General features: G+C 40.5%; 2 protein-coding genes across 2 annotated transcripts in view; both read left to right on the top strand.

Annotated features, from left to right (window-relative positions):
• The first annotated feature begins 4,472 nt into the window (after positions 1-4,472).
• Positions 4,473-6,569, top strand: ddx28 (DEAD (Asp-Glu-Ala-Asp) box polypeptide 28). Its single transcript, XM_068318359.1, has one exon. It carries the CDS (start codon positions 4,643-4,645, stop codon positions 6,317-6,319), a length of 1,677 nt encoding a protein of 558 aa, XP_068174460.1. The 5' UTR covers positions 4,473-4,642; the 3' UTR covers positions 6,320-6,569.
• A 2,300-nt stretch (positions 6,570-8,869) lies between these two features.
• The window catches only part of tln2a (talin 2a), a 67,907-nt gene continuing 49,397 nt past the window's right edge, over positions 8,870-27,379 (top strand). The window contains exon 1 of the mRNA XM_068335008.1: positions 8,870-9,010. The gene's annotated coding sequence lies outside the window, so the exon portion shown is untranslated. The remainder of the gene's footprint in view (positions 9,011-27,379) is intronic.

Raw genomic sequence — 27,379 nt, 5'->3', positions numbered from 1 at the left:
TTTGTCTGTTCGTTTATTGTGATAGTTAGTTCTTCCGTCCGTTCGTATGTCCACCAAATATCTTCGCAACCGTTGCAGATAGAAAAATGAAACAAAAGGCAGATTACTTGGGCGGCAAAGGGGATGAAAATGAGATGATGACCTTTACCTTGTGTGAGACAGGAATGTTTTCTTCCAGCTCAGGCCCGACACCCACAAAATATTCATTAAATTTATTAGCTACTTTATCCATATCCTCTATTTTTGTATTTTTAATATTAAAGTGTTCTGGATAGGATGATTTGGCCTTACTTTGTTTTATAACATTATTATGTCCCATAATTTTTTAGTGTAATTTTTATTTTCTGCAAGCAGATTACTATAATATTCTTTTTTTACATGTTTGTATTATAACATTTAATTTATTTCTATATTTTTTGTATTTAGCTTCTGCTTGTTCTGTTCTTTGTTTCACAAACTTTTTATATAATATATTCTTTTTCCGACAGGCATCGATCAATGACAACGTCATCCATGGTTTCTTAACACCTTTTTTGTTTAGAAAGATTTTCTTCACTGGACAATGCAAATTGTACAATACTTTTATTCTATCAGTGAGATAGTCATATGCAATGTTAACATCATCAGCAGTGTAAACATCAGACCAGTTTGAGCTAATAGATCATTTCTTAATGCGGTCATTCTTTCTTCAGTCTTGACTCTCTTGAAGAATGTTTGGGCCTGTTCCCGACACGCAGTTTCTTTCCAGTCATAGTTGGAAAATATTGGGAGGTGATCACTTTTGTCATTGATCAGCAGACTGCTCATAGTCGTCATTGTTGTTATTTTTGTAAGATTGTTTAGAAATAGAATTTTAAAATGATTATAATCTGCTTTTTTTGGTTCTTTGTACAAAATGTATTGGCTTTCTAAAGCTTTGCTGACATGCTTTGTTTGGGTCCAAGGAACTTTCAATTAAAAAATAAAAGGTAAAAAAAAAATCAGTCATGGTCACCTGAGGTGACAATGGTGGAGACAATGGTGGAGACAATGACCTTCCTGTGATCTAAACACTTGTTATTAAATGTAATGCAAGTGAAACAGACTTGTCTACTCCTTATATCTGCATTTAGAATAGGCACTCTAAGATGAAAAATTGTGATTGTGTTGCATATTCAATACTCACATTATGCGTTCCCTCCCTCTTTTTTTTCCATTATTGGCTAAATAATTAATTTACTTTATCATTTTCCGAACTGCTTTTCCACTTTTTTGGGGGGAGTTATTGGTAATTTAAATCACGACACAGTTGTACAGTAACTACTTCACTCAAGTAAAATGGGGCTAAGGCTAAATCTGCGGCTAGAATAAAGCAATAGCAAATCCGTCTGTGCATGGGTTGATGCACTTCCTTAACCTCTGTCTCTAGCCAACCTACCAATCTCCTCAGGTTAATCTTTATTGGGTAAGAACACAGAGGCTGATTCACATTAAGACTTTAACATGTTGCCACTTTGATACTCTTGCTTCAAAACATTTATATCAGTAACCTATTAATAATTTCTTTGCTGGAGATATCTGGCGATAACACACAAACAAAAAAATATTGTTGTAAATCAGTCCATTTTCAACTTGAAAGTGCAAGAGTAGCATAATGCAGCCTCATTTTTCTCTGACACAGCCACACTACATATACCTATGTTAGACGTCTGTGGGCATAAAGACTAGTGGCAAGCTTACAAAAGTATCAATGTCACATTTCCTGTGGTCTTTTTTTTTTTTTTACTACAAAAAAATCACAAAATGTACCCCTTTTAATGTATATGCCATCTCCTGAAACAACTTTCCATTTTGCTCAGGTGATAAAGGTTTGGAGTGATTGATAGTGTTATTGTTTCAAAGAAACACCAAAGTTGTTTAGGTCTCTGTTTCCGGACACAAGCAAAATGTTATGGGGTAGTATGCTGTGTGACTGATTTGGTTAAATCACTGTTCAGAGACAAATAAAAGTGCAAAAACCCTTAAGTAGTAATAATAAGTTCTCATTTATAGTCACACATGATAGTTGTATAAAATAAAGAATAATCTCTTTGCTATTGATGTAGAATAGAAAAGAGTAAAACCACTGACTTCTTAAATTGATGCCCTCACATTAACATATGTCTATTGGTCGTAATCAAGCCATGGAACTAGATTACACAAGGGTTAACATAGATTTACAAAGTAAAAATGAACGTGTTTTAGATGTAACTGAACCAGAAAACAAGTTCCCTTCCTCTATATTCACGGTTGTTATTAATATACTCTTAAGAAATTATTAAATCATATTAATGTCACATGACTAAATTTTCTCTTGCGCAGCAGTCCTTAGATACCAGTCTAGTTCAGGTTACCTGTATCTCTTATCTTCACAGATGACCTTTGAAGGGAGAAGATAAAGTACACAAATTGTGTGGGAGGCAGTAGATGTGGTTGGTGATATTGTGTTCCTGTAGAGAAACTTTCTAAAGAAAAAAAGCAGCATCTGCCCACACACTGGCCCGTTTGAAAGGTGTCATTCTTTCAAGGATTGGGGATTGCACACACTGCAGAGATGCAACACATCACTTTGACAAAAGACACGATGTTCTAAAAGTGTCAACAAAATCAAATTGCACGTCAGCAAACTGCACTGTCAGCAAAAACATTTATCTTATGTACATCCTTTAACACTTAAAGGTAGAATTTAAAAAAATGTAATTTCTGATATTTGTTTTTACATTACACTTCAAAGCGGTGATGTATCGTAATTGTCAGTGTTCGTCTGTTCGTCTGTTCGTTCATCCGTCCATTAGATTGTCCACTAATTGTCTTCGCAACCGTAGCAGATAGAAAGATGAAACAAAAAGCACGTTACTCAGGCACCAAAGGGGAGGAAAATGACATGATGACCTTTACCTTGAGAAAACTATGTCAAGGTCAAATTTCAAATTTTGTACTCTCAGGAACTGGATAAGATAGAAAGGCCAGGATGAGTGAGACCGTAGATCAAAGCTGCCAATAGATTCTTTTTTTTTTATTATCGACTAAGTAATTAATTCACTCAATCATTTTCTGAACTGTTTTTCCACTTTTTTGGGGGTTATCGGCTAATTTAAATCATGATACAGTTGTACAGTAACGTATGTCCACCAAATATCTTTTCAACCGATGCAGACAGAAAGATGAAACAAAAAGCACATTACTTATTGTTTTATCTTTCTAGGGGATGAAAATGAGATGATGACCTTGACCTTAAGAAAGCTAGGTCAAGGTCAAACTTTGACTTTTGAACTCTCATAAATCGGATAAGATAGAAAGACGAGAAGGCCAGTGTGAGTAAGACCGTAGATCAAAGCTAGTGCTTTAATCTATGAAATTTGGTCAGAGCACTAGCTTTGATCTTTGACCTATGCAAGTAGGTCAGGGTAAAATTTTGAATTCAGGGGTGTCGCGGGGTGTTGCAGTCTGTGACTGCCTTGTTTTATGTTTGATTGATATGTGATTTCCTGATAGGCTATTGACAATGCAGCAGAGTTGAAAGCTGGAAAACAGTTTTTACATCATTTCAACTCCTTAAACAACACATCTTATTTATTCTGAGAGCATATGAAGAAATACTGAAGAAACTGAACATGTTACACCAGGACTGAGAACTATGATGCAGAGACATCCCAAGTTCTGTGACTTTAAACTTACCATGTGGGTTGATGCTGCCCTCTTTTGTTCTATCTGTGAAACTACCCGCTAAAGTCGCCTGTACAATCACAGGTAGTTGGGCAATCGAAAGAAGAAGAAGCTGTTATTTCTCATTATACAATTGTACAACGAAATTGCGAGGTTAGTGTGGAGAGTAGACCAGACATAATGCCTTCTGACAAAAGGAGAGGAGGGATCATCCCAATTGACAGTAAAAGATAAGAGGAAAGAGCATAAGATCAAGAAGTGAGAGTGAAGAATCAACAGATGTAGAAGATGACATCCGAATAGGTCCCAGTGGTAATGGGGGAAAAAAATAAATAAAATAAATATATACATATATGTATATATATAATATATGTATATATTATATATATTATATTATATATATTTTATATAATATATTATATATTATATTATATATTTTATTTATATATATATATATATATATATATATATATATATATATAATATAAAATAATACAAAATATCCCCGCAACAGCGGACGAAGCGGGTGTTGACAATGAATGAATGAATAATATATATGGATATCTATACTGTACTACAATCGATTAGTTTTTACTTTCTCACACCAGTTTATGTAACTGTCATATGTTTGGCTTTTCCCGTCATATTCATAATCATATGTTTGCATCACGAAAAATAACCAATAATCAAATAAGAAAAAGTCCACTTTGAACGCAAACGTAGACCGGCGTTTATTCTACGTCATCACTACTCGTCCACTGACATCATCAACATTCGACAGTAAAGCATGGAGATTCAGCTTCTAGCTAAAACTGGATTTCTACAGGTGTCTGTTGAACTATTACAATAATTTCTATAGATTGGCAGCAAATGAAAACGGAGTTTTTTCATTGTTCAGTCCGGAATTCGCATTTAGTCTTGTTGCTAGCGTAGCAGCTTGCCAGCTAGTTAAAAAATAATGTACGCGGTGAAGGTCGGCTGTTCAGCTGCATCAACAGCTCTCCGGTCATTTCTGCGTCCTGGGTGCGTTGAAGTATCGGCGAACTGTCGTACGTATTCTTCCAGTCAGAGAAGTGCTCGTCAAACAGGGGATGCGCCAGAAGGTGAACTCCCGGTGATCCGTTTCCCTCGGTACATGCAGAAGATCGTTGACAACGTCAAACAAGTCAGAAGTAAAAACAAGATCAACACCGTCAGAGCTGGTAAGCTCCTGATCCAGAGCAAGAACCCCAGTCTGAATCAGTATTCGGGTTACGTACTTGGGAAGTTCGAGCAGCCCAACCTGTGCTCCAAAGGATGGCAGCACAGAAAATCATTCGGTGACTATTTCTCTATCAACAATGTGAAGGCGATCCCTCCTTTTGTCGTTGACAATCAGAAGGAGGGTACCGAACAGAAGACGTCGTTTGAAGACCTCCACATCTGCAAGAAGCTGGTAGAAGCTTTGCAAGATATGAACATTAGGCATCCTACCAGAGTACAGCTGCAGACCATCCCAAAGGTCATGAGGGGTCATAACATTGTGTGTGCTGCGGAGACGGGCAGTGGGAAGACGCTGTGTTACCTCCTGCCTGTAATTCACAAGCTGCAGGCCGAAGAGGCGTCAGAGGGGGACACCAAGGTCAAACAAAAGATTCACACAGTGGTTCTAGTGCCTTCCAGAGAGCTGGCGGAGCAAGTGTCAGCTGTGTCCACCAAGCTTTGTGCTCCGTTTAACTTAATGACAAAGACTGTTGGTGGGGGGCGAGGTGTGGGACACATCAAGATGGTGTTCAAGGGGCCTCAGCCTGATATTTTGGTGGCAACACCAGGTGCTTTGGTGAAGGCATTGCGCAGACGCTGCCTGGACTTCAGTGAGCTCAGCTTCTTTGTGATAGATGAAGCTGACACCATGTTTGACCCGAGCTTTTCTGATATGTTGGAGGACATCTTGCGTAACGCAAATATCGCAAGTAAACCCAGTGAAACAAGAGGCCTCGGGCATAAAGCCCAGCTGCTGGTGGTGGGGGCCACCTTCCCTGGTGGTGTTGGAGAGGTGCTCAGCCAGGTGACAGACCTTGGTAGCATTTTGCTTATCAAGAGCAAGATGCTGCACTGCTTAATGCCACATGTCAAGCAAACGTTTGTCAAGGTAAAAGGCGCCGATAAAATCCTGGAGCTTTACGAGGCCTTGAAAATGCTGCAGGAGAAAAAAGGAGGTGCTGCTGTTGTGTTTTGTAACAAGTCATCCACTGTCAACTGGCTCGGCTACTCGTTGGACGAGATGGGGGTGCGTCACGCACGTCTGCAAGGGGAGATGCCTGCAGCTGTGCGTTCCGGTATCTTCAGGTCCTTCCAGAAGGGTATGGTGGATGTGCTCATATGCACAGACATCGCGTCACGTGGTCTGGACACATCACGAGTGAGCTTAGTCGTAAACTACGACTTCCCAGAATCTCATACAGACTACATCCACAGAGCAGGGAGAGTGGGGAGGGCAGGAGGGATGGAGGATGTGAAAGTGCTCAGCTTTGTGTCTCATTCGTGGAATGTGGAGCTGGTGCAGAAAATTGAGATCGCTGCGCGTAGAAGAACTAATCTGCCGGGAATGGAAACTCGGATACATGAACCAAAAGCTAAAATGGCAGAGGAGTAGAAGTAGTTTTTACATCTTTGTATATTACCTTTCTGGTATAATGTTTTACAAGCAATGTACTGATTAAACATACAATATATTATCAGAAGAGAAAATAAGCAAAAATAAACTTTTTTTGACTTTGTCTGCCATGACTTACATAATTATTTTATTGATGTTATGGAGAATGGAAATTCAACTTTAATGTGTTACCCCACAGCATACAGTGTACTGTTTTTGTCATTGGTTATTATGCTGGGGTTTTTTTGTAATTAAAACACCTTGAAATTAAAGTAAAATAACTGCTCATTCCTATCTGTTCTCTGTTTTGTTTTGTTTTTGTAACAAATGGAGCAATTTGGAAATATGTGATCTTAATATTGGAGTCACTTCTAACTGGGAGGTGCATGGAATTTTTGTTTATCTTATTATCCTGACTTAACTGAATTAAATTTGGTCAAAATGTGGCCCATAGGGAAAGATTTGGAACAAGGTGAAATTCCACAAATAGCCTTGGAGCTACGGTATACAAAACCCCTCAAATGTTTTATGTTCTTTAAATTTAGGAAAATTGAAAAAGAAAATCAAATTTCCCCCTGCTGTTAGTAGCCCCTTGTAAGATAATTTATTTTTGAGATACTTATTTTTTTTATAAATGTTTGTTGCTGCTGTACATTAATTTTTTTCACCTTAAAAACAAAAACATTCTTAATAGGGGCCACAAGGTGGCAGCATTGACGCGAGTAACGTGTGTCCACTTCATCCACAGTTAAAATACATATTGTACCCAGGTTTGATACTCCATATTACCTTGACTGCAGCATACAAACATACTGGACATAGTTACGTCCTTCCTGATACTTCCTGATACATATTTGCAGATTTTAGTACTGTAGTATGTTTAACAGGGCACATCCTGACATTTTTAATGATGTAGGTTGGCTTCACTTGATAGGATTTGGTCCTGCAGGTACTTGCTTAAAACAAACCACAAAAATGCCAACACCAAAACCTGCCAGAGTGTAGATAATCTTATGGATTTAATTTCAAAGGTAAGATTGCTTTTGACCCTGATCTTATGGACACTGGCAAATGAAACGTTTGAATATTCTTCAAAGAATTGTGAACACAATACAAACTCAGGAGTATTTTTTTGTGTGTTTGTGTGTTTTTGGAAAATCCCATTTTTCATATTTCACAGGTGAAAAAGCTGCAGGAATGACAGAATGTAATGACAGCCAGCCTTCCATGCTGTGCTGCTGAGTTGTTCACGTTTCTAACCATATCAAAGGGCATCCATCAGGATGTATGGAATGTACTTGTGATTGTTCCGCTCTGGCCTAGGTAAACATGTCAGTTTGGGCCACAGTCATGAACAAGCATTTCTGAACTCCCTCTTCGCGTGAGAGGGATGGTGATGTTTGGATCTTCTTTCTTGACTCCTAAAAGTTTATATTAACCTATCAGACGATAATAAATATCTTCATTAGTCTACCAGCATTCATGTGCAGTAATCAACTGTATGATCCCATCTTGGGAACAGCACACACACATTGTGATGTCACAATAATGATGTCACTTCCCTTTAGATTTGCCTCGTGTTTAATTAAGTAAGCACCTGATTCCCTGATGTGGAAACCTGTAACACATGGCCCTTTCTTAATATGTTACCCTCTCTTACATCCAGATTCCAGTTGTGCCTTGTGGGGGAACATCACGACCCGCCCATACCTGGGATGTTTTCCACTCTGTTAAAGGAAGTGAAGGACAGCCAGAAGCTGCAGCCACATCCTGATTCATCTCTGAATTTAATGAACTCTTCCTTTGCCCGGGATCCACTCCTCCACATTTTCAGTCTGTCTACCACTTTTTCAGGCATTTTGCAGCCTAACAAAAAACAAACAAGGATCCTTCAACTGGTGTAGATACAAAAAAACAACCAAACAAACAAATAAATAAACATCCCATCACAAAACATTAACACCCAATGAGCAGAAACAAATATATTACCATATGTAGTTTTTTTTAATTAATTCTATTTGTTACTTACTTTTCTGTTTGTTATCTTTTCATGTATGTATGTTTAAGACTTCATTTGTTCATTTATTTTCGTACTATGCACTCTATTACTACAAGTAGGGAATTCAAGCTAATAGAGAAGTGAAGAAGGGGTGTGATTAAATATGATTATGATTCATCCCATAATCTTATTTAATTTTTTAATTTAAAATGTAAAATTAAATAAGGATATGCTTCATCCTACTCCTTTTTCGTGCATGTTTTGTGTATTATTATTTTTATTTTTTTTAAAAATTTATTTATTTATTTTTGTCTTGATTATTATTGTTATTCTGCACACATGTTCGAAATAAAGCGTTCATTCATTCATTCATTCATTCATTCATTCATTCAACATGGATGGACTACAAAGCGCTCGTCCATTAATAATGACGCATTTCCTCCTTACCTCACTGTGGGATTACCGTCCCCCACTACCCCCCTCCCCACTCGCCTCCCCCTCCTAGTTTACACACGCAGACACACACACACACACACACACACACACACACACTGCTCCTGCACACGCCGTCCGGACACTTGCTCGTTTCTCCCGACGCGGTGGATATTTCCCAGCCGAGGAGCGCGACCGGCGGCCGATGCGCATCTTCTCGGGGCGGACCCGCATGAAACGCACCGGTGGAGGATCTGGAGGTAGGATTACCACCTTCGTATGGGGCTTTTATTCTGCTGTCCATCACCCGCCAAGCAGACGTAGCGATCTGCCTGACCTTCTTCTCCTAGCGTTAGAATAAAATCCCCACGCAGGGAGCGCGACGGACGGGGGGAGGGAGCCGGACGAGCCGCTCGGGGTTCGAATTGGACGGATAGAAGTTTTTGGGAGCAGCGATGCTCATCGGAATGAAAGAAACTTGGGGAGTGTTTAATTGTCGTCTTCTTTGGGGGTCCGACTTTACGGTGGGGGGGGGGGGCTGGCGGCGGGGGGGGGGGGTGTCCTCCGCAGGGAGAGGATTTCTGCGGGTGGGGATGATTTTGGTGTTACATTTTCTTAAGCTTCTGCGTGCAATCAATGGAGGGGTCGCGTTTGTGTGTGTGTGTGTGTGTGTGTGTGTGTGTGTGTGTGTGTGTGTGTGTGTGTGTGTGTGTGTGTGTGTGTGTGTGTGTGTGTGTGTAGTCAAAGAGGCACGCAGAGTTCACGGAGCTTGCATTTGCACCGGCCAGGGTCTCCGCCATGTTAAGCTCCCACCCGACTCCACTCCGCTCCGCCGGCGATTGTTTCCAACTTTCCCCGGAATAGATCCGGGGAGACGCGTCCGATCACCAGGCGGCGGCCACCTGTACGAAATGAGTCTCCCCTGCCTTTAAAGCTCTCTGATTTGAAATACACACACACACACACACACATACACGGGGGGGGGGGGGTTGATTTCACCCACACCCCCCGGTCATGGGGGTAAAGGTGGCCCACGGAGCCGGGGTCTGGGGTTACAGGAATGACATGTGGCGTCTCTGCAGCAGACATGCTCCCATCAGACTGGATCTCTGGATGGTGAGGATGGCCGCCTGTGTGCGCCGCCACGCCCCTTCATACAGGGGTGTGTGTGTGTGTGTGTGTGTGTGTGTGTGTAGGGGGGGGGTCGAGGTGAGCGGATCAGTACATTCCAGGGAGGCAGCGTGGGCTTCAGGGGGGATGAGAGGAGTGTGAGGGGATGTTTGACGTGCACGGTAGTTCATCTGGCTGGTGCATGGGCAAAGTAAACCGTACCCCCCCCCCAGTTCTCTCTCTCTCTCTCTCTCTCTCTCTCTCTCTCTCTCTCACACACACACACACACACACACACACCTTTCCTCTGGCTGCTTGTCAGAAAAAGACACATGACCTTATAGGCTGCAGACTGGTGTGTGTGTGTGTGTGTGTGTGTGTGTGTGTGTGTGTGTGTGTGTGTAATGCCTCAGGAACGACTGCTGGCCTCTGACTGGCTCCATCCACATCCTTTTGAGCATGTCTATCATGACGGCCTTCCTCGTGGGGAGTGTGACCGGTGGTTATTAAATATATTCTCTCCCCTCCACCCCCCACAAGAAATCTACAGTTATTAAAGGTGTGTGGGGAAAAATAAAAGTCACTCCATGTTCAGATCTGTCCTTTCAAAATGGCAGCGCTCGTCTAATGAACCAGGGCCCCCGCTCTCAAGCTTCTGTTTCATCTCTGTGAAAATGTCATTTTCTGGAGCCTCAGCGTTAACCATCAGCAGCTGCTGCTTAGTATGCGTCTGTGTCAGCAGCCACAACACCCATCGTTTATTAAAACGACCCAACTCTATCTGGACCTCATGAAAATAAATGTCAAACAAAAGTTTTTTTTGTTTTTTCTTTTAATAATTAAATTAACAAATGCCCTTTCAGGGGATTTTTTTAAATTTTATTTTTAAATATCTATTATGTGATTAGTAGTTTGAAACCAGTCGTCTTTCAGCGGGGATCAACAAGCTGTTCACTCTGTAGCTGTTGGCAGCAGAGGAGATAGCAGTGTGAGTCTGCAGGTAGTGATGTCTAACTTGGTGCACAATGAAAGCCGATTACATATTCAATCTGATTATCTAATCATAACCTGATAGGACTTGGGCCTACTGTTTCCATAGTATTCGGCTTTGTTTTAGCCTTGGGGGATAATTGTTCAGCGACCGTGTTTTCCTGGCTTCTAAAGACCTTCAAGGCCTCCATTAATGAACGGTTTGCTCATCTGCAGCACATGGCTAATTATTGAGCTGTTATTGGATTTATTGTTCTGTATGGAAACAGGCCTTTACTGTCACCAGTGACCACAGAAGGAAAGTATTGAGCCACCCATTGTAACTCACAAGAGGCACCTTGTCAGTCTGCAGGGCCTGGGGCTTGGCGTAAAGGAAAGGAAATGCTATGTCTGCGATCTGTGTGCGTTTTAAACAAAGATGTCTGTGCTGACGGGAGGCGGTTTTCATCCTGTTTGCAGGGTGGAGAAAAGAAGTTTGTGCAGAGTTGAGTTTCCTATATTTTAAAAAATTTTTATATTTTAAATCTGTGTATTCCACCACATTAATTGTTTTTTTTTCAGAAGTGCTTCTCGGCGCGTCTTTAAGACGCCGTTTGACCCAGATGGGTCAATTTAGGCTCGAGTCCATTCTGTAGTTTTGATTTTGAAAAAATTGCACCGTCAACTACAGCAACACTACAGCACTGATAATCGTTCTGGTTGTACATACAGTATGTGCTTAATTCAAATCTTTAATTGTTCAAGGTATTGGAGCCAATTTGTGATACTTATATCTTTAGTTTCCTGCAAGAGTAAGTCAGTGTATTAACATTCTTTTTGTACCGTAGTGGATTTGAAGAAATATGACAAACAATGAAATCTGTTATTTTGGATTTCTGACAAAGTATTTTCAAGCGCTGTAGTATTAAACTGCACTTGCTGTTTCTACGGTAACCAAGATCATTGCCAAATCAGCTAGGTCTGAAATCTTCAAACTTCAGAGTTTTTGCACTTGAGTAACTTTTTTTCTTGGTAACTAACAAGAGTTTGTAAAGTTTAACGCCGTACAAATCACCTAAAGATCCTTTTGTGAATGCTGTGTTGTGATGTGATTTACGTGTGGAGGTGTCCAGTCCGTGTATGAGTAGGGGGGGGGTGTCTGGCCTAGTTCAAGTTAACAATATCACAGAATTTCACACTTCGTTGTGACCAGGCCAAGGCTCGCATAACCTCAAACATAAGAGTCAAATCACAAGATTCCAAGGAGGGCTTCCTGTGAGCAGGGGGCCCTCGGTCTGGCCCCTCTAAATGTACCGTGCTTAACTTCTCGGGTCAGGATCAGGCAGAAAACACACAGCATCCAGCATAGCGACGGGCTCAGTTTACACGACATCAAAGAGATGTTTTTGTCCAGATAATGTCAGTCTTGTTAACGAAACACAGCAGCAATATCAAGAAAGAAATGAGTAAAAATAAGAATTTACGAGGAGATCCTGCGTATTTGAACCAAAGTTTCTGCAGTTGTTATGTAGATGAAGCAGAGGCTACTCTATGCTTACTGTTTTCTCCCACTTCCCACGGAGTTCTGTTTTGTCTTCCTCCCACGTGATCCACCGTTCACTGTGCATGGCAGCACAGATTTAAGCCAGCCATGTACAGCGGTTGCCTGCCGTCGACATGGAGAATTATTTCTGCTATGGCTATTGGTAATTAATTGGTTTTGGATGCTCTGTGTTTCCCAAGGATAGACGATGTTTGCTGTATGTTTTCCAGTCTATAATTAAACATGAAGTCTGATTCAAGTGGAGCAGTCTGTCTGAGCAACTGGTGCCCCGAAGCCGTCTGCGTATGTGGTTCAGTGCGTAAAGTGAAAGAAGTCGGAGGACCCCCAGCCTGGTTTAAAAATACTAAACATATTGGTCATGCTTAGAAGTCTGAAGCAGCAGTTGCCTGTGCGGTTGTCATGGTGATGGGGATGAAAACTCATACTGCCTGTTACTTGGTACATTTTGAACCGAATTGCTCATTTGAACAAAAGCAAATTTACGACGATTGTCCATGGGCACACATTTTTATATGCAGTAGATGGTTGAGAGTTTTGCGCGTTCCTATTTCATTGCATCGGGTTGCATGAATGGGTCATATCAAAAAGCAACTTCCATCTGATTGGGTGTTTGTTCATAGTTCACATATGTTTCATTATTAGGATAGGATTTATAAAGGCTTTGTATCCAAGAGATTATCCAGCTCTTTGTATCCGAACATGTATATACTAAAGATCCCTGTGGTGAAGTCTCCCTGTTTAAGTTTGGAGCTTTGAAATGAATACCATCTATTTCTGAATTTAAGTGTCTTCTTTAAAGCTTCCAGAACACCTCATGTTCTGGGATCCATTACAGCATTTAGGCTAAATCTGTAAACATAAGCTAAACTTTTCAAATAGTCCGCCTATGATTTTATAGTCACCCTTTACTCAAGTCTCTTCTCTTGTTCTGGTCATTTATGTTATAACATTCACAACCATTGGTCAGTTTTTTTTTAATCTTTGTTATCCTTATTATGCTATTTTTGTTTTAGAAAATATATATATATATTTTTTTTTAAACTGGTGGTAATTGCTGGATTTGTAACATCGGTTTCTGTAAAACAGCTCACTGGGGCAAATCCAGGTTGACGTCAAAACCTCCGCTTGTAATAGCAGATATTTTGACCGAAGGGAGTTGTTATCCAAACCCCAGGCTGGAAGGGGATCTGCTCTGAGATGTTTCAGGTTTCAGCTGAGTTCTTCAGCTATTACTGGAGTGCGTCTCTGGCAGAAATCCCTGCTGCCATGGTTGCCACCTCAAAGATCAAGCCTCCTAGTCACCAGGGCAGAAATGTAACCCAATCAGGAGCGTCATGCTCCCAGTTATCAGCAGGACACACTGTGGACAGAGTATAGATTGGTTGCATGCGGACATACAGTGTTTCTACATGACATCATGTAATTTTTAAATTTCATTTGCATTCCTTATTGCTTCCTGCAATATATTGCTTTGGGCAGTAAAACTAATTTTCCATCTAACTCTCCTCTTCATTTCGCCAAAGAAAGTAACTCAGTTTTTTGCCCAACGGTTACAGAAGCATGCAAATATTTCATAGCGATTCCTGGTTTGTTTCCGTCAAAGAAGTGGACCGTGTAACACTCCCTCCACCACCTGAAGGGCTGCAGAGCAAAGTGTTTTATTTTTGATTCACTCCACGAACTGCTTGATGCCAGATGCTTCTTGTTGTTGTGGTTATTTTTGGTATCTTGTCCAAAATGTGTTTGCCTGCCAACTACTGTGATGAATCAGAAAACATAACTAAAGGTTGTTCAAAATCAAAACAAACAGGCAACACAACCTGGATTTCTAAACCGAATCGATATAAATACGTTGATCAAAGTTTGAGAGGGGGAAAAAAATGTGGCTTTGCATTTGAACAAGTGGGATGAGTGCATATAGCTTTGATTGTTCTGCTAATGGAATAAATAACCTCACCCTTGTATTTTAAAGACAAAAGTCAAGTATGAAAGCATCCAAGTTTCATCATTTCCATCCCTCAGCACTTGGAAATAAATACATTTGATTCCCAAGGGCATGAATAAATGGAGTTCTTTGTCAGCCAAAGTGTTGGTTTTTTTTGGACAAATGTTGAAATTTTTGTCACTCGTCAAATTATTTTCATCCTTGTAATGTGGAAGTTTGTAAATTTAATCCTATGTTGGAATTCCCCAGGAAGTGACTGCAGAACAGCTCGTAGCTTTGTCGAGCAGGGGTGACTGATCGTTCAGCGAGCGCTGGAATTGTATCCCACCCCTTTGCTTCTCTTCAGCCCTCCTGTATTCTGAGGAATCTATTCTTGGTTTTCTCATGAGCATAAATTCTTGCTGCATGTCTGGTAGCTAACTTGCATGGGGAATAACCCGACTTTATTAAGCTTCCCTGTTGGCAGGGACGCAGAAATAGTGGCACATTTTAAAGATGCAATTAAAAATCGACTGATTAACTAATTAGACCAGTTACTGACCTATTGTTTCACCTCAATCATTGCCTACATGATAAGACTTTTGTTTACAAGCAGGTAATATTTACGCCCCAGCCCACATGGGTCATTTTGGGTTACACCTGTCCGTCTGTGTGAACATATGTGATGAGCGTCTGCCAATGGACACAGATTCAATGAAAATAAAGATGTGCATCCTATAATTCGTTATTCAATATCCTGGTTTTATTTCACATTTTTAGGAATACGGTAGTACTTTGAGATACGTGTTTAATTTGTTCTGTGACTAAGCTTACACGTCAATCTGCTTGTATGTAAAATAACTAAAATAAAACATCTAATAATAAAATAATCATTTTAATCCCTTCCAGCCCTGTAAAAAAGCCTGATTATGAAAAAAAACAAATTTGTACCAACCAATCAATATGCATACTCTTCCTGTGCAGAATTCATAGTATATAACTTATGCAAACAATGATGATGAAGTATGAAAAGAAACACAAAAGTCACAAGCACACGCAAGCTATGTTTTCGTCCCGCAAACGAGAACTAAGCTGATGTTGTATCCGTCCGCCGACTAGCAATGGTGTCTTGAAGTACTACTCGAAACTGGCATTTTTATTTGTATGTCGAACAGAATAACTCAAATAACTCGTATGTCAAGTTAGTTTTATGTCAAGGCGAATTTTTTTTGAATTTGCTGTTATCCTGGTACATTATAAAAAAATCAATCCTCCATTAACTTTTTTGCTGTAAATTAATTTTTAACCCATTACATCTCATACACTCAAAGCATTGCTGTATTTTATTTTATTTTTTACATTTTACTTTACTGTGCTCTCATTCACATCCAGCCTGATTAGTGCAAAATTCTGCCGATACTAGAAAGAGCACTCAAAATGAAATTGTGTGTTACACAATCATACTGTCAGTGTTCCTTGCTGTTGGCTGTAACTGTTCTGTCGAGAACAGACTCACTTGGACCCCTTGCCTCCCCGGAGTCTCTGATGTTGCTCGTGGAGGTTGTAGAGTTCTAACCGAGCTATATAAGGGAAGCCATTCTTTGTTTATTAGTGAAGGGAAAGTACATGAGAGTGCTGCCAGGTTTGTCAGAGTAGAAATCGGGGACATGGATAAGATGTAACACTACTCTGAGTGTATGCATTATGTAGCGTTATAAAGACTGTGTTTTGAGCATGGCATCTGGCTTACAGTGCATATGGAAAAGTTAACATTGATCAGATGGCTAAAAATAGTCTTCTTATTCGTGCGCCATGGTATGGACGGTGTGTGCTAAATCCAGTTAGCCATGTGGATACGGCGGTTGCATTAGTTTCCTTTCAGTGACTGCTCTAAGTAGAGCTATGAGCTCTGGAGCTTGGAAAGAGGCCATAAGCCTGCTCAAAGCTGCAGGTTTATCACTAACATGACTTAACAAGTTAACAAGTCATACTTTTTTAAATGTAATTTATTAAAATTAAATCACCATTTGAGGTCATTTAAATGTCATCACTAGGATAAATATGAAAGTACTTTTCCCTAAAATGTACCAGAAACAGGACATAGAAACAACACACAAACGAAATAAAATACTGTCGTACTGTAATGTAACGTTTACATCTCTACCTCTGCTGAATGAATTTTATCTGGGGGGGGTGTAGAGGCTGAGCCAAGTTTTAACCGCTGAGGTTTTTCACCGCACTTATGTGAATGATGTGCTGATGAAGACGTGTGCAGACACACACGTCTATTGGGACTGAATGGATGATCTGAAACAGCAATGTGCCACAAGAATTGTTTGTCAAATTTAATGTAGGAATTGGTTGGAAACATATTGTAATGAGAGATGTGAAGTTGATGAAGTCTATTATAATAGCATGTCCGAAAAATTTAACTAAATAAATAAATAAATGTGCTTTGTGGTGATCAAAAGTCTAACACTCCGCTTTATGCTTGATTACTCTGTTTTATTTCCATTACGATTGTAACCTAACCCAACCAACATTGGTTTCTTCGTCATTAAATCCTACAGGGGACCAACCCCATCAATAATAAATAAAAAAAAGAAGGAGAAGAAATAACAGACAGACTGAGACAAAGTTTTCTTACAGGAAGCCTATAGTCTAAATTGCTGGCATTAACTTTGAACTTGACCTGAATTGTTAGCTGTCTCAGTGTTTAGGACACATAAAAACATGGTGCGTTCGTTCCCTGCACAGAAGTTCACACAGATGTGAATACAAGAAGAACAATAGGCTGCAGAAGATGTGTTGATAGGAAAGCTACGTGAAGTTCGCAATCAGAGCAAACTGTTCTGTTGGTCCTATGTTTGCCGAGTTATTTAACCTGTCACGAGAAATCGTTAACTATGGGATGTTAATGTTATGCTGCTCGATGTGGGTTGTGGCAGACAGGGAAACTACAATAGCCAAACATGGCGGCGCGCAGTTGTTTGTATCTACGAATGTTGGTAGGACAGATGTTCCTATCTTGAGGACTACCTGTATTCTGCCCTGCGGTGGGTCTTACAAAACAACCTACTTCTTCAGAGGGCTCTTCATCCAGGAACACAGTGTTTAAGACTCGGAGCCAGTGTCCTCCACCAGGCAGTCAGAATTATTCCTGAACAAAAGACTCATAAGGATTCATTCTCTAACTGGCTGTGAGACACATTCAAGCACCAATGCACACTCACATTATTTCTATTTTCCTATCGCATTTTCATTTGTATTGTTGTCATTCAGTGTGCAATCTATATTGGAATGTTACAACTATTTTTAATATCCTGTTGCTATTATTGCTACTGCAGTACCAAGCAGCTGAAAGACAAGATTGTGAACTGTCTTATATTTTTATAATATGATGTAAAAATGAAGGAACTCTTGAATGTCGAGTGTGCTGCTGATGGTTTACAAGTTGTTCAAGAAGCTGTCTGGGGTTTTTATTTTAACTTGCATTTGTCATCAGTATTAAATATGAAATTCCCCTGTGTCTCTGCTGACTCTTTCTTTAGTGGAACATATCTAAGAGGACTGTTGTTTTTATTTTAAATTAAAATTGTTTCTCTGACCACCAGGCTAAATTCGTCTCAACCTTTTAAAAACTAAAATGCAGCCGCCTGTTGATGGAAAAGACATTATTATATCTCCTTAACACAGCTAAGATTTATTGCCATTGGTAGATGGATGTATGGTGGGATGGATGGAGGAAGCAGATATTTCTACATTCCCAATCAGTTGTAAACGTCTTTCATGACTTGCACACTTTGCTGCTGAATTAGATCCTGTGTTCCTGTGCTCTCTGTGAAGTGTGTCCTCTTGAACAAGGCTTTACTTTAAAGTTGTAAGGGTTTGTCCTTGAACAACATTAATGAAACCTGAAAGTGATGCTTTATCAGGAAAAAAAACCAACAAGACTTTTCCACTGCCTGCAAACGGTTGTATTATCACTCAGTTTCAATTGAATTGAGATAACCCAATATGAATACGCTGTAGCTCGCTGATTTAAAGATTATTATGGAAACCTTCTCTGTCTTAAGTCAGTTTGCTGTGCTCATATCAACATGTCTGTGGGGAGCTTGTTCTCCATCTGGCATGGAGACAACTGCTGCATTGTCAGATTCCTCTCTTTAAATGGAGTTGGGCGTTTTGTCTTTTGGACTCAGGGTAGAATGCCAGCCTTGTCCTCAGTCGGATTACTTTATCTCCCCAGTGCAGAACACACCCGCAGGGAAATAACTTGGAGGGGCATCCCACCAATCCATTCACCTGCTTGACAACATGATTGAATGATGTGTCTCTGTTTAAGATGACTATTTTCTGGTTAAATTGTGAAGAGTCAGGGAACTTCTTATTGTGCTACAACAATATATGTGGATGCAAAGCTGGTAGGCTCACGCCAGGTGGTGAAATTATTGCTGGCTGCTCTGAAGGGAATATTCATGCAGAGACTCAGTGCTGGTTTTGAATTGGCAAAATGCGTTGCTAGGATGGCAATTTGAAAGGAAGTTGCTCGTGGCAGATGGGAAATTGGATTTTTAAAATCTGTATTCTCTGATTTCAAGTGCTGCTTGTTCCATAATTGGAGTTTTATTAACTGTGCTGCCAGTCCTTTTGCATTCATGCAGCTGTTTGAGCAGGTGAACCCTCCAGAGCGGTGGGGCATCGATGTTCACGTCTAACTGATACACATTCAGCTACTGCCATAAACTCTACAGGTCTGACTTACAACAGGTTCTATTTTCCAGAAGTGTACACTCTTGTTTTTCTGTTTTTTATTGAAGTGGATGTCGATGGGGATACCGGGATTCTGTCTTTATTATTCTCCATCGCAAATTTTCATTGTTCGTTACTTTACTTCATTACTTTACTTTTAATGTCCGTGGTTACAAGTTGTCTCCACATCTCGTACTGAGCACAGATGCTGTTCATTATTTTCACACTGAACATTTTCGCAGTAAACATTATGTTTGTATGTTTTTTATGCATCTCCCACACACTGGAAAAAGTGGCTTTTGATATTTTGGGAAATATAAGCATTTTATTGATTTATTCTATCAACAGTGGTTTGTTAAATCATTAGGTATATTGAAAGGGTCTGTCCATATCCAATTCATTTTTTTTTTTGGAATAGAGCTCAAATGCGCCGTATAAATAAGAGGATTTTGAGTTTTTCCACCCTTTCCTTCATTGGGTCATGAACACTAGACCTGCCTTGCTTGAATTGTGTGATTTCTAGTGGTATTGCTTTCTCTTTTCTATCTCACCTTTTTGTTGAAACTTCAAAAATCCTGCAGGACTGAGCCTTTTCTATGTCTTATGGAATGAAGACATAAGACACATAGACAGCTCAGTCCGAATCGTTCTAATTTTTTGACAACACAATGGGTGACCAGAAAAAAACTAGATAAAAATCTCTCAATGGCTGTAAATTACAGCACTTATCGGAGAGAGAGAGAGCGGTCCTGCACTCCTTTATTGCTCAAAGCAAAATAAGGGCAGAAGATATAGCATATTGCAGTCCAGTGTGTAGCTTAACCATAAAGCATGAATCTAAAAATACACTAGTTAAATATCTATTTCTACCTTTTAGTCACCATTTAAAATGTTTCTATCAGTGGTGCAGTAACACTTTTAATGCTGCATGCTTTGGCCTCCTCTCCTTTTGTTGCCCGTGGTGCGGTTGTGGTGTTCCTGTTGAAAGATAAGTCATCCTAGAATCAGCCTCAGTCCGCTGACCCGGCAGGAAACAGGAGCATCCACTCTCCAGACGTCACGTGCTCCTCTCTCTATATCACTGGCTTTTTCTGTTGCTTCCACCCAAATCTATCCCTCTTGATGTCAACGCTGGTACAACCCAGGCACAGGGGTGACACGACACTGATTGCTGTGATCACAAATCAATGAGTGGGTCAAATATCGATAATCAGAATATTCACACTCAAAATGGGTGTGATATTCCATTCCATTCAAATTGATGGCACCTCTCAGGCATGATTTGTGTGCAGTTCAAGTTGTTTAACTACTACAGTGACAGCAGAGGATAATTAACCTGATGTGGTAAAGGATGGAATGCTGTAACCGGCATTTATTTGTTAACCTCAATTTCACTTCGGTATATATCACATTATTTGAGTAATCTGGTAAGAATGCTGCCTTTTGTGATAGAAGGTGAAATGGGTTAGATTTGAGCCACAGTTATTTTTAGGCTAAAAAGGAGTCAAGTAGTTTCTCAGTGAGTGAATGTACAGTGTATTATTCCACAGGAACTCCATGGATTGTTTGACAGATGGATACAACATGACAGTGTGTTATGGTTGCACCAATTAGGTGTGTGGATTGGCAACACATGTCATGACACCACGCCACAATAAGGTTTCTACCGGCTCGAGGACGTCTTTCAGATGTCCGGTGAAGTTATTTACCGTTTAAATTATCTGCAGCCAAGCATATTTGAACGTTTCCCCAAGCGATCCGTCTTTGCAGACTGGGATGTTAAAGAGAAAGAGATCTGCACATGCACATTCTCAGGCTTGTGTCCCTGGCTTTGCTATCTGACTCCCCAAACAATGCAGAGTATTTAATGAGTATGAGTAGAATTTGGGCCGGCTTTTGCCTGCTGCTAACAATAGAACTGACAGGCAAGAGGCAAGGCTTTTGCTTTGCAGACAGCATTAAAAAAAAACCAGGCCTTTAGTAGTTCAATTGATCACCCAAAACAGGCAGTTCAACTCCCGGTTTCATTTCTTTCCTTTTTATTTAGTGATTCTTGTCCTCTGCCTAGCCGCTACCTGTTTTTTAATTGGTTCTCCTGCCTGTGGGTTGGTTTGCCTGCCTTGCATTGTTATCATCCACTTGGACTGGAATGGCAGTGAACTTTTTAGAAGAACCTTGAGTGATGTGTCACTTCTAGAAAGTCACTCATCCATTTAGAAAACCTTAACTGCACCAGTTGCTAATGGAAAAGATAAGGGAAGGCAGAGCAGCGCTTATCCTAATTAAAGTATGTGTAAACCATACAACCATTGACTGAATTGGGTTTTTGAGGCCAACGTGACTCCAGCTATACTGTAGGTGGAGACAATTCAACATCTGCTCACACCTCACCCAATCACAGGATTAAAAGACTCCCACATCTTTATTTTGGCATCGTGGGTTTGGGAGTCAGGGAAGCATCTTATAGTATGGACACAAAAAATCCTTCACATCAGATCCTGGCAGGTTTTCGGTAAAGTAACGTATCTGTAGGCTTCTTTTGCTGGAAATGCCCTTCATTTGCAGTAATGGGATATAGCCCAACCCCAATGACTCAGTTGGGTTCCACTGTCTGTATTATTACCACTATATATTGACCCAGTTATTATTACAGGCTGACTTTAAAGTTACCCTACAGTTTACTCACCCTGCCCACACTGATGATGTTCTTATCGAAGGAACATTCCTGATAAAAGTGTGGGTTGATTTCTTGAGAACTGGGGATGATTCAGTTTAAGTTACTCTGCTGCACTGGGGTATCCTGGCTGATGATGTCACCACAGCATGTTTGACCGCTATGTTGGACAAGCTGTAGACCATTAGGAGTAGATTCCTCTGGAAACCTTCTTTATAGTGCCTTGGGAATTTATTTTGTCTGACTTTTTAAAAAAATTTTCAGTACCCATATATTTGTAAATGTAAACGTAATGTAAATGTACTATACTTTAATGATCTTCATTGGGAAATCATTGGCACACGTCAAAGCCCCAGCATCACACATTGGCATAGATTTTTGGTTGTGTGTGTATGTGTGTGTGTGTGTATTCTATATATAAATACATATAAATGTGTTGGTTAATGAGTGACTCAAAAGAAAGAGGTTGATGCAAAACAAAGAAACCATTCTGGGTGAGAAATGCTGGCCGTCATGATGAATACAATTAAATAAATTAGTAAAGCGGTATGCCGGACTGACTTGCCATAATTTTTCTGCCATTACTGAGGAGAGGAGTATCAGAAATGCAGTTTCTTTAGACTATTAGTGCAGAATACACACTTAGTAAAGCAATAACTGGAAATACAATGGGAATTTGTTTAAATGCCAGAAGCGACAGCTCAGACAATCCTTTTTATATGTAATTTGGTGTTGGCTCTTGTCTCTCACATCCTCCTCGTTCCTGATTTACCTTCTGCTCTGGGTTAACACCTTTGCCAGTCTTTTTCAAACCTTTATTCTAAAATTAGACTGTCCTGAAAAATATCTGTTGTGCAGAAATTCAGCACTGGTGTTCTGATCCAGTGGTACTTGACTCCAATCTCTTCCTGTAGACAATGAAATAGCATGCTTTTTACAAAAAATTACACTTATCATGAGTCTGTGAAACTTTAATTCCATCTTGTCTCACATCAGCATTCAGCCAAGGGGCATTAGCACACACGGTAACACGGACACTCACACCGGGGGCCCCTTTCACCATCTAAATAAAGAGAACAAGTGTAAACCACAAATGTAAACACACTGCTGCCCCTCAACTCATGCTCCCCTTGACTGGATAGGTTTGACTCCATTCATGGAGCTGGGAGTCGGCCCAAACATGGACGATGGTCGGTGTCACTAAGTAGGTAGATGTGCCCCCACCTCTCTGCAAGGGAAGGACTCATCGTAGAGAATCTTTGCCCTCCCATGAGAGGGTCGAATAGTTGCCTTGTATAGAAGAGAGAAGAGAGGCTGTATGTGTGTGTGTGTGTGTGTGTGTGTGTGTTTGTGTATGTGTGTGTGTGTGTGTGTGTGTGTGTGTGTGTGTATCTGTGCCTATTTTTGTGTGTAAATGTGGCTGTGTGGTGTTTGATTTCCAGAGATTGTTGATACCTAGACCAGAATAAATGGTGTGTCTGGACACAGGGCTTCTGACCCCGTCACCTCTGATGGGAAGACCTAGTGTGTGTGTGTGTGTGTGTGTGTGTGTGTGTGTGTGTGTGTGTGTGTGTGTGTGTGTGTGTGTGTGTGTGTGTGTGTGTGAGCGCTCCTGTATGATGCAATGCAACAGCTGTTCTCCAGATGTCCTCAGCACCCCCCCCCCTCAGAAAAAATGAAAAAAAAAATAACTAATGAAAGAGAATCCCACCCCCAAAGAGTTGTGGATGAGAATATTTCCTGTAGTTAGTCATTTCTTTGTGAGTCATCATCCATAAAGGACTGTGTTTCACTGGGTCGGGACTCAAAAACTCTAATGATTAATACTGTACTAACTGCTGTTAATGTTTTGTTTTGTTGTCAATATATTATTTCTAAACGCTCTAACGTAAATTGATTAACCTAAATATCACAAACAATCCACAGATTAATTCATAATGAAAATACGTTAGTTTGTTTCCACCCTAATGTCGATGTTTTTGTTTTCTGTCAGAGTTCTTGTCAGTTTTAAGGTCAAACTCACTCCTCACAAATGACTATAAAGGAAAGAAAATGCAACTATAGGTGCTCAAATGGATTTTTTCACAGCAGATATTAAGTCTTGAGGTGAAATTGGGTTTGAAAATGGAACTAAAAAGTTCCATTACCAACCTCAGGTGGTGCGAAATAGTTTGTATAGTTTGTATAATTGCATGGACCTCCTTGTCTAATCTAATATTAGGTAATACAAATGCAATTTTTCTACTGACCAATACATTTTGTGTGAAGAGAGCAGTCCCAGACAGGTGTCTCCTAATAACAGGGTGCCCACTACCCCCCGCCCCCCCTCAACACCACCACCCACCCACCTGGATTAAATAAGCGCAGATCCCAGGGACTTATTTAGCTAATTATATACTGAGGTCTCTGTGGGAAGGAAGACACCAATTAGTTAGTGGGCTTTAGTCGGTCTGTGCTGGAAGGCTGAACTGATGTTTGCCACCATTTGGGGCATTTAATCCCCTGCGAAAGATGACATGAAGAAGCAGCAGTCACCATTTGTTTTCCTCTTCAGTTTACTCCGTAAAGTTCACATTATTTCTCTTCGAGCTGAATCGTTCAGCCCTATTTGTAATTTACAAGAGATATTCATGGAACAACGTTCTGAACCGTAAATGACCGCAGAGGTTATCCGTCCATCCGTACGTCTAGAACTACTTAATCTGGAGCCGGGTCGCCGAGGCAACAATCTCAGCAGGGATGCTCATACGTCTGTCTCCCCAGACAACTTTAGGAAATGTTTGGCTGTGGTTTCTTTCACAGTTTCAGTGGAGAGGATGGAGCTGATTGTCTCGTCTAACGTCTAGGAAGAAGACGGAGAACATTTTTCCTTGCGTCTCAAACTGTACATTTTTAGGTGAAAAACATTTATACCATTCCTACAAACTAGCCCTTACAAGTAAAACTGGTCTGATTGTATGTGTGTGGATGGAAATGAGTAATGCCCCCCCACCCCACCCCCCCAATAAGTGAACAGCTGTCATTGCTCTTTGAGGTGGTCTACCGTGAGGAATTTAACACCCAGCCCCCCTCATGTTTCAGTCCAGGTGAATATGGTGAATGCACATGCAAGTTTTTACTCATCAGCCATTTAATGTGTAAATACTCTACTGTGTACACACACACACACACACACACACACACACACACACACACACACACACACACACACACACACACACACACACACACACACACACACACTCACCCATACACCCAACATTGGTAAATAATGCTGCACCACAGTGACCTGCATGCTCCCCAGCTGTGTTGCTGGCTGGAGATGTTGCGGCGTTATTAAAGCCTGCTTTGTGGGACAGAAGTGAGGTGTTTCCTGGACACCATATTGTCTGACCCGTCCCAGCTGCAGTCCTCCTCTGCAGTGTGTGATTAATGAAGCTGCGGGGGGAACGGAACAATGGTAGTCTCCAGTGGCATACTGTGATTTTCTTTTTTGAAGACGTCTAGTGGCAATGTGCCCCTGCGCTCCACCTCTGGAAACCCCGGGGGGGACCAGACTAGTTTCTCCACAACATTATTACCTTCACCAATGAGGGATGGAGGTCACGTGATCACCCAAGTCTGTCCTTTTGTTGTTAAAGAATTTTGATGAATTCTTACGACGGGGGGGTCATATATTCTAAACTTTCGTCGTTCTTACTACTTTGCTCTCTTTTTTTTCCCATTGAGGGATTTGAGTAAAAACAATCAAAGTCATTTTGAAGAGTTAATGAGGGATTTTCAAGCGTAATGTAGCGTCTGATGTCTCATCCTTATATCCGGTGTTTCCTAAAAACTAAGCCTTTCAAGTTTTGCTTAAAGCAACCCCCCCTCAGGCTCAGCAAACAGAATAACAGGAATGTCTGTAATGCTGGCTGAGATAAAGTTTCTGTCTCCTCAACAGTCTTGTTTAATTTGGGTTTTCACAATTATTTTCCTGGAGGCATAAGCCTTAAGAAGCGGCTCTCCGCTATCACAGTATGTTCAGCTCCTTCCACAGATTCCTGGTCTGTTATGTCATTGTTTAATCTGTGAGAAAGTTCCCCCCTTGTTTCTGATGTGGGTTTAATTTAATAAGGGGCCATGTTACTTGGCACCTTCATAACCACTTATTATGGAGCATAAACGTTGTAGAATAGAGTAACGTTCAAGTAATGACTGATTTGTAAGTGTATCATTTAGATGTTAGCACTTTATTACAAAACTTTACCAGTTTTACCAAAGTTCATTGATTCACTGAATGTCAGTTTATGTTGCCTTTCAGATTTTTAGGGATTTAAAAAACAACAACTGCTCATTAAAGTCTGCTTGTTGGTCTTGGGGAGTACAATGGCATGTGTGAAAAGTGTTATAAAGCCTTTTGTGGCTCCAGGCACAGTTGCCAAAGCTTATAAATTGCTTCAGGTTATGTCATTGGTCTGAATTGTTTGGAGCCAGAAACTATGTGAGCAAAATGAAAAACATCAGAGCGTCTGACGTTGAGAAGAACTGAGCTGTCAAGGTTTTTAGTAGACCGTCCCTCATCTCATCGTCATGCTAGTGGTTGAATACTTTATTGCAGCTTCTATCATAAACAGAGATTGGGTTAGAAATGAGGTTTGGTTTGGAAACATTTCCTGTCATGGCTTTTACGATTGTTCTGTCTCTGTAGGAGACCAGCAGTCAGTACTGGATCTATTATTTCTAAGGAGAGGAGAGAAAATGAGCACAGACTCTATAGTCACCACAGAAAATATTGCATTTCTTTTTTTTTCACAAGAATCCATATTCTCCATATACCTGTAATCACATTTTTCAGATGGGAAAATAAGGAATGAACTTCAGAGACTTCCTCCTGATACTTACATGATAAGATGTAGAGGACTTACACAGTGCATACAAACATGACTCAATACTGAAATGTTAACAATGACAAAAAATGAGGTGGATTTGTTTATGAAATATCCTTTCAATTGAAATGACATAATCCGGTAATCTTAGAACCGTAAACGTCTGTGCCCATGTGGATGAAATCAAGAAATGACAAACAACAAATGAATGGAGATGGAATAGATCCAGCAAAGGCTACGAGTCGTCAAACACTGCGTCCCTTCGACTGACTGTACACTTAACACAATACACACACTCATGGAATCTACATCTCTTTCTGGCTTCTCAGAAGAATTTGAAAAGTGAGCTGCTGTGTGAATCAGTTACCTCCCAGTGAGAAACCTTAAACCCTTGTCAGCAAGTCAACGACACTCAAGGGACGAGTTGTTGCAGCTTTTTGCCTGATCTTAACCTCATTTCTGAGGGGGACTGATGAGCAAGCAGGTAATGAGAACCCTGAGAGATGGCTGCTGGCACTGGCTGATGTTTGCTGGCATTAGAATGCAGCTGTTTGGATTAGAAAGTAACGTCACATATCTGGATTGTTAAATTTAAACGACGTGATCCTACGTCACATGTGCAGTGTGAGAAAACCTACCTATGCTAGTGTGAGCTGGGGAGATATGGTAGGTCAGGTTTCAAGTCAGATCAGGTTGTACGATGGGGAGACAGGATCAATTTTTCTCCTTTTTGCATTTAATAATGTGGGATTATTTAGGGTAAATGTG

The sequence above is a fragment of the Antennarius striatus genome, chromosome 1 (genome assembly GCF_040054535.1).
Source record: "Antennarius striatus isolate MH-2024 chromosome 1, ASM4005453v1, whole genome shotgun sequence".
NCBI classification, from domain to species: Eukaryota; Metazoa; Chordata; class Actinopteri; order Lophiiformes; family Antennariidae; genus Antennarius; species Antennarius striatus.
The sequence above is the reverse complement of the archived record's forward strand: the minus strand, read 5'-3'. Positions and strand labels throughout refer to the sequence as shown.

Excerpts from the sequence above, each read along its gene's own strand:
- ddx28 (XM_068318359.1), top strand. The coding sequence starts at position 4,643 with ATGTACGCGGTGAAGGTCGGCTGTTCAGCTGCATCAACAGCTCTCCGG.